General features: G+C 36.5%; 1 protein-coding gene across 1 annotated transcript in view; it reads left to right on the plus strand.

The window, feature by feature from the left end:
• The window catches only part of VPS50 (VPS50 subunit of EARP/GARPII complex), a 70,550-nt gene extending 60,459 nt beyond the window's left edge, over positions 1–10,091 (plus strand). The window contains exons 23-28 of the mRNA XM_071560709.1: positions 1,958–2,106; positions 3,156–3,252; positions 3,400–3,558; positions 5,913–6,034; positions 7,220–7,409; positions 9,340–10,091. Coding sequence (XP_071416810.1) covers positions 1,958–2,106; positions 3,156–3,252; positions 3,400–3,558; positions 5,913–6,034; positions 7,220–7,409; positions 9,340–9,459 — 837 coding nt within the window. The 3' untranslated portion in view covers positions 9,460–10,091. The remainder of the gene's footprint in view (positions 1–1,957; positions 2,107–3,155; positions 3,253–3,399; positions 3,559–5,912; positions 6,035–7,219; positions 7,410–9,339) is intronic.
• Positions 10,092–10,507: the final 416 nt, after the last annotated feature.

Here is a 10,507-nt window from a genome sequence, read left to right on the forward strand (position 1 = left end):
CACCACAGGAGGAAACTGTCAACTAAAATCCAAGATAGTTAAAATGGAAGTTGTGAATTTTTGTTCCTCCACACCTCAAACCATTTTTAACAGCTTGGACGCTATTATCTTCTCAGTTGTCTTATATTCTTAGTGTCACTTTTGGCTTGGCTTTCATCCAAGCAGTAAGCACATTCTGGTGCTGCTGTGTCTGTAGCAGCAGTTTTATCTTTCTACTCATTCTCTATCAGTTAATTTTCACCAAGTCCTTACACATTTTGACATAATCAGTTTTCACCTGCTCTACTTTTAATTGCTGCAGTATAACCACAATGGGTCTGTCAGATATTGTTTTTTATCAGAATAACCTGCCCATTGGTTTTCCACTTTTCACCTGATCATCTGTGCCATACTTTTTCTCTTGGCTTTTCAAGATCTTCAATTCACATTCCTCCTTGTGTCAATCTTGATGTATAGAATGAGTTACATCACCACTAAGTTCCATCAGTGTTTCTGATGCTCATTGCTGTCCTTTTCTCCTTAGGCAGAAGTGTCTGCAAAAACCTGTGTGAATTGAATAGCCATTACTCTGTTTCAGGTCTCTTCTCACAGTTGTTCTCTACTGTGAAGCCTGGAAGAAACTCACTGTGACTCTTGTGGACAGAATGAGCCTATTTTTCTTCCTCCTTCTTTAGTTACCTCACTGCAATTTCCTCTCATTTCTATCTCCAGTTGAAAAAAATAAACAAGCAATCCACAAAGTTCAAAGCTGCCTTTTTTTAAATTTTGTTTTTGGCTTCATCTTTATCCAGTGTTTTAGAGCCATTTGAGAATTAAACCAGTTTGTCCAACCATAAATTTTTAAGCATTTAAAAATGTCTGATTGGTTGTGTGTTCATATGCTGTTTTACAGTAGACATGTCGTGCCTCTGATTTTTGAAGAAATTATTTTTACCACTGCTTTGTCACTGTGTTGCTGTTGTTACTTGCTTTCATTCTATACATGCAGGCCGATACATTGTAGCACTGGTGTGGCCACAAAGTTTCTATCCCCGGGGTCATGAAAGGCTCTTATTTACTGAATCAGTGCCATATCATGCCTGTCACCTTTATCTGTCCTGGCTTCTATGTTACCTTTACTTTGTAGCATTTCTCATCTTTTTATGACCTACGTGCAACCATGGTGTGAGTAATTAATCCAAAGCCAGAACTACATTTATGTTTTCATGTCCTGATGCAGTTTTGGGAAGTAGCCAAGTTTCAGAGTGTCCATTTATAGACCCACTTAGACCAATATGATAGCTCTGGGAATTTCTTCGTTCTGTGATTGCTTTTCTAGCTGTAACTTGTACTTACATTCCTCAAATGTAGAGGTGGGGGTTTTCCCTATTTTTTTCTTTATTTTTGCAACAGGGCATTGGTGTAACCTGTTTCTTCCTACAATTTCTGTTGCTTTGCTGTGAATATTTTCTTGTTGTCTACCATCAAGATACGTGCAGGATAGAAGCTTTTGTGGAATAGTAGCTTGATTGAGAACATCAGTTGTATTTTACTCACGTTGGCCACAGCTCAGATAAGCAGTAAAGCCCATGCAGGAGTAACATTCCTTTGATATGCCTCCTTATTTGGTTGCTGTCAGATTGAAGATCCTATCTGCAAGGATGACAAGTCAGTCTCACAAAGGGCAGTTGGGCTAAAGTCTGTTTGCGTAATGGTGTAGTGAGAAGTTTATTCTCTGCCTTTTTTTTCAATTATTATTTTTCCTTGTATACCAATCTAAATTACATAATTTTTTTCACCCATTTGAACACTATACTGTTCAAATGATAAACTGTGATTGTCTTTAGAGTCAGGCTTGATTTAAATTACACCTTAGAATTTGAAACATTCCTTCATCTTGTCTGGCATCTGAAACTACTCAGCTGGAGCCATCCTTGCTGGTTTTGTGGGGTTTAATTTGTTTAATTCTGTGTTTTAGGAGGTCTCTGCTGATACTTCAGGAACTCTCACAGCTGCTGAAGAGAGAAAAGAGAAGGTGCCAAGCCCACATCTCAGTCATCTTGTGGTTTTGACATCTGGCAATTCTCTGTATGGTTTGGCAGAGAGAGTGGTGGCCACAGAATCCTTGTAGGTTGTTTACGGTACACTGTATTTTGTGATCACTGAAAGCTGTGGATTGTGTAAGAAATTGTGATTAAAAGCCAAAACCTTCTTGAGAGCTCAAGAAGTCCTACTTGTCAATGTGATTTTCAATATGAGTGACAGAGGTAATTTCTTAAAGCTAGTGGGCCTAACCATCTGGTCTAACAACCTGCAAGCACAAGCAATGGAATTTGTGACAATGCAAGGCCAAATGGAAAAAAGTTTAATTTTAAAGAGGCTAATTTAACCTGGATCGTTCATTTAACCTTATATTAAGTACTCAAATAGTGATGTCTGAGACTCAAAATTGCTTAGTTCATATTGGTTTGGCTTGGATTACCATGTTCTTTGCAATGGGTGAAAGTGGACCTGAGAAGATGAGCTTATAACGAGCAAGTTTTCTGAAAGTTACCAAGTGTTTTTTGTTAGATCAGAATAATAATAAGGGTCAGGTAAGAATTACTTTTTCCCTACATGAGATGACAGTTAAAGATTAGAAGTTCATTTAAAAAGTGTATTTTTCATTTATGATTAGTTAGAAATATATCTCCTTGTTATGTTGTTATTAACAAATTCTATCCCTCAGAATGAATAGGAGGTCAAATTATATTTTATAAAAGAGTCACTGATATATAGGTGATTAGGAATGGTTTTTTGGAATTCTGACATGGGTTTATTAATGTTATTGTTAACTGTCCTGCGGAATGGAAATTGCTTGATACTTGGCTACTGACTTTACTAGACCTTACCTCAGACTTTTGCAGTGTCTCCTGACTAAAGAAAAAATGAAATGTTGATATTCAAGCCTTAGTCCCTTTATTCAAGCATTTTCTTGTTAGCAAGTCCAATTTAAAATTGTCAGAATTGGGAATACTTGTTGTTATGCTGTCATGAAACTGATACGGTTCTTCTCAGGACTACATTTTCCATGATTACATATTGTTATTGTCAAATATGTCAACTGTAGAGTAAAAATTGTCAAGACATGTCAAATATTGCATTTAGTTCACGGTAAATTTTCTTTGCTTTCAAAGGGTATTTCTGGCTGAGCAGTTTGAATTTCTTCAGCCTCATCTTGATGCAGTGATGCCAGCTGCCAAGAAGCCTTTCCTTCAGCAGTTCTATTCTCAGGTCAGAACTGTGTAATTCACGTATGATTTTTAAACAGAGGATTTGAAACTTGTATGTTATGGTGCAAATACTTGTGCATAATAGTTATATATTGCTCCTACTAGCCAGAAATTTACTAAATTGAATTTTGTTTATATTCTGTTTCAGACAGTGTCAACTGCCAGTGAACTACGTAAGCCAGTTTATTGGATTGTTGCTGCTAAAGCCATTGATTATGAACAAATGCTGCTTCTCATGGCTAATGTGAAATGGGATGTGAAAGAAATCATGTCGCAGCACAATGTATATGTAGATGCTCTTCTAAAGGTGAATACCTTATGGGAAATGGTGTGCTACACTTTGTATAAGCATTAAATTACCCTAGTGCTTCACTAAAACTGTTAAACAATAGAACAATCTTCCTAGAACAATACAGCATCCTGAAAAATGGGAAGTTATTATAAGGTGGTCTCTCCAGAAGTTTCATTATGCTTACTACTAGTCCGTTGTTTTGTAAAAATACCCATTACATGATGAGTGGAAGTGACTACAAAAGTTTGATGAGTCTTGTGTCTGAATTAGGTCTAAAATTGTAGAGAAATGTGTAATAAACAGAGTAACATTGAGGAGGAAAATCTAGTGGCTAGAGACTGAGTATTTCAATTTTTTTAACCAAAAGGCTGTTTGCTGTTCTGAATAGTTTTGGTGATTGAGGTGTATCATAGGGGCTGCAAGTCAAGTCAAATCACCATCATTAGATCACGCAGTATCTCATTGAGGTTGCTATATTTAGATGTTAACATTTGAAAGGAAGAAAAAGGGAAGTTATTTACCCAGCTTCTGAGTTGCATTCAGTAGAAGTGGTTATACAGTTGCTGTGTCTTATGGCCTACAGAACCAGTTCTTGGGGCAATCCCTTTCTCATCCTTTTATATATGCCTAAATAATGTTTCTAAATGTCTTTATAGGGAAGTTCTGGCAGTGGTAGAATAATACTAATTCTTTTAGAGAAACTTGAGAATTTTATTTTAAAGATATGTGAAGTGTGTATCCCAGAAAAAGCTACACATCTGTGTTGAATAACAGTTTTGATAACACCTTTGAACTTTGTAGCTCTTCTGTGCTTAAAAAAAAATCAAGGCAAAGAAGGATGTATTTGACAGAGGATATGTGATTGCACTAATTTTGATGGAGTGTTTGTGATTACTCTTGTTTATGCTGCCATGGCTTTTTGACATCAGTTTGTACTTAGAATAGTTGATCTCTGAGGTAAAACTTTTTCCTTTTGTGAGTGTGCAACTGCTGATGAATTTGCTTCAGGACAATCAGGGCTAATACCATTTAAAACCACTTCTGATGTCTACATTGTATAGCCAGTATTATTTACTACAGAAACTTTTAGATTACTGCTAAGCAGTTAGTGGTTTGTTGTGTACTCTAGGATTCCCAGAATATCAGATGTAAGCACAGTGTTTAAAGTAATAATCAACTACACAAATGTAAAATTCTATATGCAGTCAGAGCATGTATGGAAGGAGATAAAGTGTGGAAAGATGATTGTTCAAGAAATTAATTTTCATAGAGTGTTAGGCATCTTCATCTTCAGAAGGGTCAGTTGTATGCCAACATGACATTGGGGTATCCTGCTTCTTCTTGCTGAATTAATCTTTCAGAAAATTGTGTTAGACACCAGTGGGTTATTGAGATTCCCTTCTGATTTTCTTCACTTACTGGATTTTTGATAGGGGAGGATATAAAGAAAGTTAAAAATATCCCTAGACAGCCTTGGAATGAAAACACTTTGTTGGACAAATACAGTCCAACATAGGCTGCACTGCAATCTGCTTTTGCTGGTTATACAGAGGAGTTCATTACCAGTCTGCTTTATATTTAAGTAATTTGATACCTTTTGTAAATGATAGAAGCATTAGTCACTGGCCACAGACTTCTGTTTCACTTTGTTTAAGTCCCAAAATCATTGTAGCAGTACTTACATTCAGTTATGACTAGTTTGTCACTCATAGTATCAGCTCAAATCCATCCGGGCCATTGATGTTTCGTATGGAAACAGGTGCCTTCCCTGAACCTGAATTGTTATCTAATGGTGCAGTGTGCTCCTAAACTGTTAGATTTGGCCTCTTTCACAGGTGCTCTCAGCTCCCTTTAAAGCACTGAGGACCTAACTAATCTGCAAGTCTGAAGAATGAAAAATGTTTACAATATTTCTGTGCTTTTTTTTGAAAGCTGATGGGGCAGGTATTTAGAGGAATAAAGAGATCATCACTGGATTTTCTTCAGTGGCTGTATATTGATGTGAAGAAGCTAAATATGAGTTTAGGGAGTGAGACAATGAAAATGGCATTTGAAGGATAAGCTACTTGTTTCATTTTCAGAGGTGTCAGTTTCACAGGGAACTACAGTCCTGGAGAACAGAGCAGCATTTCCTTTTTGAAAAAAATCACTGCGGTGATGTTGTGAATGATGTACTAGAAAGTGGTAGATTTTCTACTTCACACATTACTCTTGTCTCTACAGTCTGTGCCTATTAAGCTTCTCTGCTTTGCTCTTATTTTTCAATATTCTTTTTCACGTGTGTTTCTAATTCTTTGTTGTTGTTGTATGATGTATAGAGTATGATTCATTCTTTGCTTAATGAATAGATGTATTTTATGTTCTGTCAGGAATTTGAAGAATTTAACAGAAGGTTGAATGAGGTGTCTAAGAGAGTCCGTATTCCACTGCCAGTTTCCAACATCCTTTGGGAACACTGCATACGCTTAGCCAACAGAACTCTTGTGGAAGGGTGAGTAGTTCATAGAAGTCTTGCTTTTGGGTGTGTCTATAATGGTAACATTTATTTTACAGAATTAGAAGTTCCCCATGTGCTTTTGAGAAGCCTAAAAAATAGTGCTTAATATACTCCTCAGCAGTTGTTTCAGAGAGTCTGGCCCTAAGCCTAAATGGGATGGTCTTGTGCCTAGATACTGCTGAAGAATGACATTGAATGTTTCACTGAAGCATTTGAAAACATAGTGCTCTTTCAAAGAAACTTCTGTATGAAAATTATCATTTCCCAGCAGAGCAAAGAAGAAAGTTAAAAATGTAATTGTCAGCACCTCAATGGTGATACCATTTATCTTAGCCAAGGAGAAAGATAGAGTTGTCAAACCTAGCAGTCAACTTAGAGCAGCCATGAAACAGGATTTTTCCAAATGCATCAGGAACAGAGAGGTGTCTTTGTTGGCTTGGTCAATAGAGGTTCTAACACCTTACTCAGGAACTGCAACAACTTGCTCATCCCTCTCTTTTTTAAACAGTGTCCCAGTCTTTTCAGATTCAATATTGTAGCCTGAGTATTGCAGACATTTCATCCACTGCATTTATTTTTGTGGGTTTGTTCCCTGCCCTTAAGCTCATCTACTGCCTTTGCTAACCTGTCACCAGTTTTCTGTCAATCCGCTCTCATTAAGACATAAACTTCTCAGAGAGATTAGGCAGTGCTGCCACCCTTTATCCTCTGGTTGTTGTGGCTGATTTTGAGCAAACAGCTTTGTGCCTTTCTTTGATGTTCCCCCTTGGTTCAACAAGCTCCTGGTGACCACTTTTAAAGCTGCCATAATACCTTTCAGACTTCAGTGGTCGTGATTGTGTGAAATCACTGTCCAGTGTGCTCATGAGCATTGGTTTAATTTCTCCTAACGCTCTTACAGTAAGTTGTTCAGTGTAGGATTTCTACTGGCTTTTTGGGGGGGACATTTTTTTAAATATCACTGGGTAAAGTGGGGTTCTATTTTATAACTGGGGCTAAAACTTATACTAGTGCAAATAAAGCTCTGCAGAAGACATCCCAAGAGTTCTTGTCTGCTTTTAATTTAAAGCCATAATTGTGTTCCAGCTTAAGGTTTGAAAGATTAAGTTAAACAACTTTGAGAAGCAAAATTCCTTTTTATTTCCTTCTAAGTTTTGCTTTCTGATGTTTCTCTTTTAGTTATGCCAATGTAAAGAAGTGCAGCAATGAAGGACGTGCCTTGATGCAGCTGGACTTTCAACAATTCTTAATGAAGCTAGAAAAGTTAACAGATATTAGGCCTATTCCAGATAAAGAATTTGTGGAGACCTACATCAAAGCATACTACATAACAGAAAATGACATGGAAACCTGGATAAAAGAACATAGGGTAAGAGTCAAATTTGCATTCTTTTGTCTATCAAGAAAATTCACTGTGATGATAAAATCATGCTAACAACTATAAATAATGCCTCCACATGTTAAAATGAATATATAAATATATATGTACATATTAATTTATAATAATAAAATCTGTATAGGAAGAAGTATAAATATAATTGTATGCATGCATGTACATGTTCATTTTTATGATATTAAGTCAGTATGTGTTTCTATTGGTTCAGTGTGTGATAACTGGGAAGGATGACTAAGCCATGCACATGTACTTACTGTACCAAAAGATGTTGAGAACTAGAGCAAAGTGGAAGCAAAAATATATGTGTGCTGTTCAGAATATGCTGAAGCACACAACTTGATCATCAAGAAGTAGGCTTTGAAATCACACCATGAAGTTTTGCCTTGCCTTTAGGAGTAGATTGCTTAAACTAAGTTGTAAGGCACATTGAATAAGAATTTTTCCTTTTTGTTTCCTCATTTAATGGTGCTTAATCAGGATTAACATTGCTCTCTGAGATGAGTCTTGTGTTTTGAAAAATTTAGCATGGTTTCATGATAGCTGAAAGTTAGAATTGTAACAGGTCTATGTAAGTAGGGGTCTCATGCTATTGGAGATGCCCATTGATGGAGTGAAGTCTTTTAAAGTTGAGCAGTTGAAATCTGTATTTTGGGATGACTTGAAATCCCACTTGAAATGGATGAAAGAAGTTTGTCTTTATTGTAATTTTCCGTGTTTTACCTGGAGTCACAATGTCAGGGTAAGGTAGAATTGCAGCGGTCAGAAGAGGCAGAGACAAATTCAGGCAGCAGTCTGATCACAAGGTGCACTGAAGACAAAGGACTTTATTTTTAGTTACAGCTTTACTTTTATCTACTCTTGTATATTATGGTTAGCACACTATTGGTTAGTTAGTTCGCTGAGCAAACATGGAAACATCCTACTGGTTATAAGGTATCACACGTTCTACAGGTGGCTCTCTGGTCCTTAAGGATGCACTCATCAATTACCTCAGACACTAGGGGGTCTGCAGACCCACTGAATTAACCCCCATAATTCCCCCTCTGCTGTGCCACAAAAACAGCAGCAGCAGTCTTCTGCAGGGGCCTTGCAGAAGACCACCTGCACATGATGTTAACAACAGCACAACTGTCACGATCACAAAAATCAACAATCCACTCTTCACCATAGATAAAAGCCATCCAGTTATAGGCCATCTATAGTCCATCTTTGAAGCAATTTGTTTAGCTACTTTGAACTGTCAATCACTCTTTCACTCTCAACTCCCGAGAGAGATTGTGAGCTGTTGTTTGATGACCTATGTGAAAAAACTCCTGTTTAAACCCATTAGTGGAAGCTGTGTTTTGGAGAGTGTTAGATATAAAGGTAATCCTGGAAAATATGGTGTTTTCACAGATGTTAAGAGTTCTTGTCTTAACATTTTTTCCATTTTTCCCTCCTTTATCATGTACTGAAATTAACATTCTTTGGAGACTCTGTAGACAGAAGCACTTAGAACTTACTGGAAATGAGAAGTCAAAATCAAAATGATCAAGTTTTGTCACAGTTTGTTTTAAAACATAACCATTTGCATACATATTTCCCACCATTTCTCCCAAAAAATGGAAAATATATTAAAAATTGATTTATATACATATTCACAGTTACTTTCTGTAAACTCTGTACAAGTTTTCTAAAGTCGTAAGCATTTTCCATTATAATCTGCCATGTAGTGAAGTACAGTTTTGTCCTTTGCCTCAACTATGAAAACTATCCAGACCTGACTTAACTATTGCTTTAAATCTGCCTTGTGTGCTGACTGCTTCTGTCAGGTAGAAAGTCCACACTGTCTGCATTTTTTTCAATTTTCTACCTTTAACTTGTGTTTTATTCTGCCATAACATGATCTGCTTTTGTTTGCCAGGAGTATTCCACAAAGCAGTTGACCAACCTGGTGAATGTTTGTATGGGCTCCCACATCAACAAAAAGGCAAGACAGAAGTTGTTAGCTGCCATTGACGACATAGACAGGCCTAAAAGATAACTGGAGGAAGCCGCTTTCCTTGTGACTTGTACCTTTTTCTGTTTGTGTGAAGCATGCAGACAAATCTCTCATGGACTAAAGGCAACATTAGAAATGTTGTGCATGACCTTTCTTACCAACATTGGAGGAACTCGGAAGTGACATGATGTTCTAAAATATGACTTTTCTAATCTGTAGAATTCTTTTCTGTTGTAGTTCTTCTTTTTATTTTTTTTGTTGTTACTTGCTCTTAGTAAAGGGCCCCCATTTGTGTATCATTGGTGAGCTGTATATTTTGCAAAACTTATACTGTAAGTAAAATCAAAATAAGAGAGAAACACACTAGCTTAATATATCATTGATGCTCTTTTAAAGTAAAAAGTCTACTTGAAATATGATTCCTTTCCTCCCTGCTTTCACCCTCAGAAATTGTGGTATATTATGGACCAGTGTAAAATGAAAGGAAATGTACAATATTCAATCGATATATTCTGCATGTGGATTGAGTGTGGATCAACTAAATACTGTCATGTTAAATCCCCTCATTTTTATATGTATTTAAAAATGTCTGGTTATTTCAGAATTAATTTAGTCATATCAAAATTATTGACTTCAGATTAATAGAAGGTAATAAATACTGTACACTAATATGATTTCTTTGTGAGACTGTTTTTTCCAATTCAACAATGCAAAATGTCAGCAGCAATGCCAGGGAATTGGAATAATGTTTTTCTGGATGAAGTTTTGGGACTAAGATACTAATCTTCCTGTTTCCTGCTCTGCTGTAGACATCCTAAGTGATCCTGAGCAAAGCAAAATGGCTTGGCTGCATATTTGTCCTAGAAATCAATTTGTCAGAGCTTCACTGACTCCACTGAAGCTTTCAGGTTTTTGGTTTTCAGTACGTAAAGTTATAGAAATTTTATTTTTTTGTTACATAATCAACTCTTTACAGTGCTCTCAGACCTCTTAAAAAGAAACATTCAGCTATTAGGTAAAACAATTTACATTGTAGGTAAAATAATTTACACTGACTACAATCCACTAATGTGTACAATGTGCTAAATTC

The sequence above is a fragment of the Pithys albifrons genome, chromosome 7, assembly GCF_047495875.1.
Source record: "Pithys albifrons albifrons isolate INPA30051 chromosome 7, PitAlb_v1, whole genome shotgun sequence".
NCBI lineage: Eukaryota > Metazoa > Chordata > Aves > Passeriformes > Thamnophilidae > Pithys > Pithys albifrons.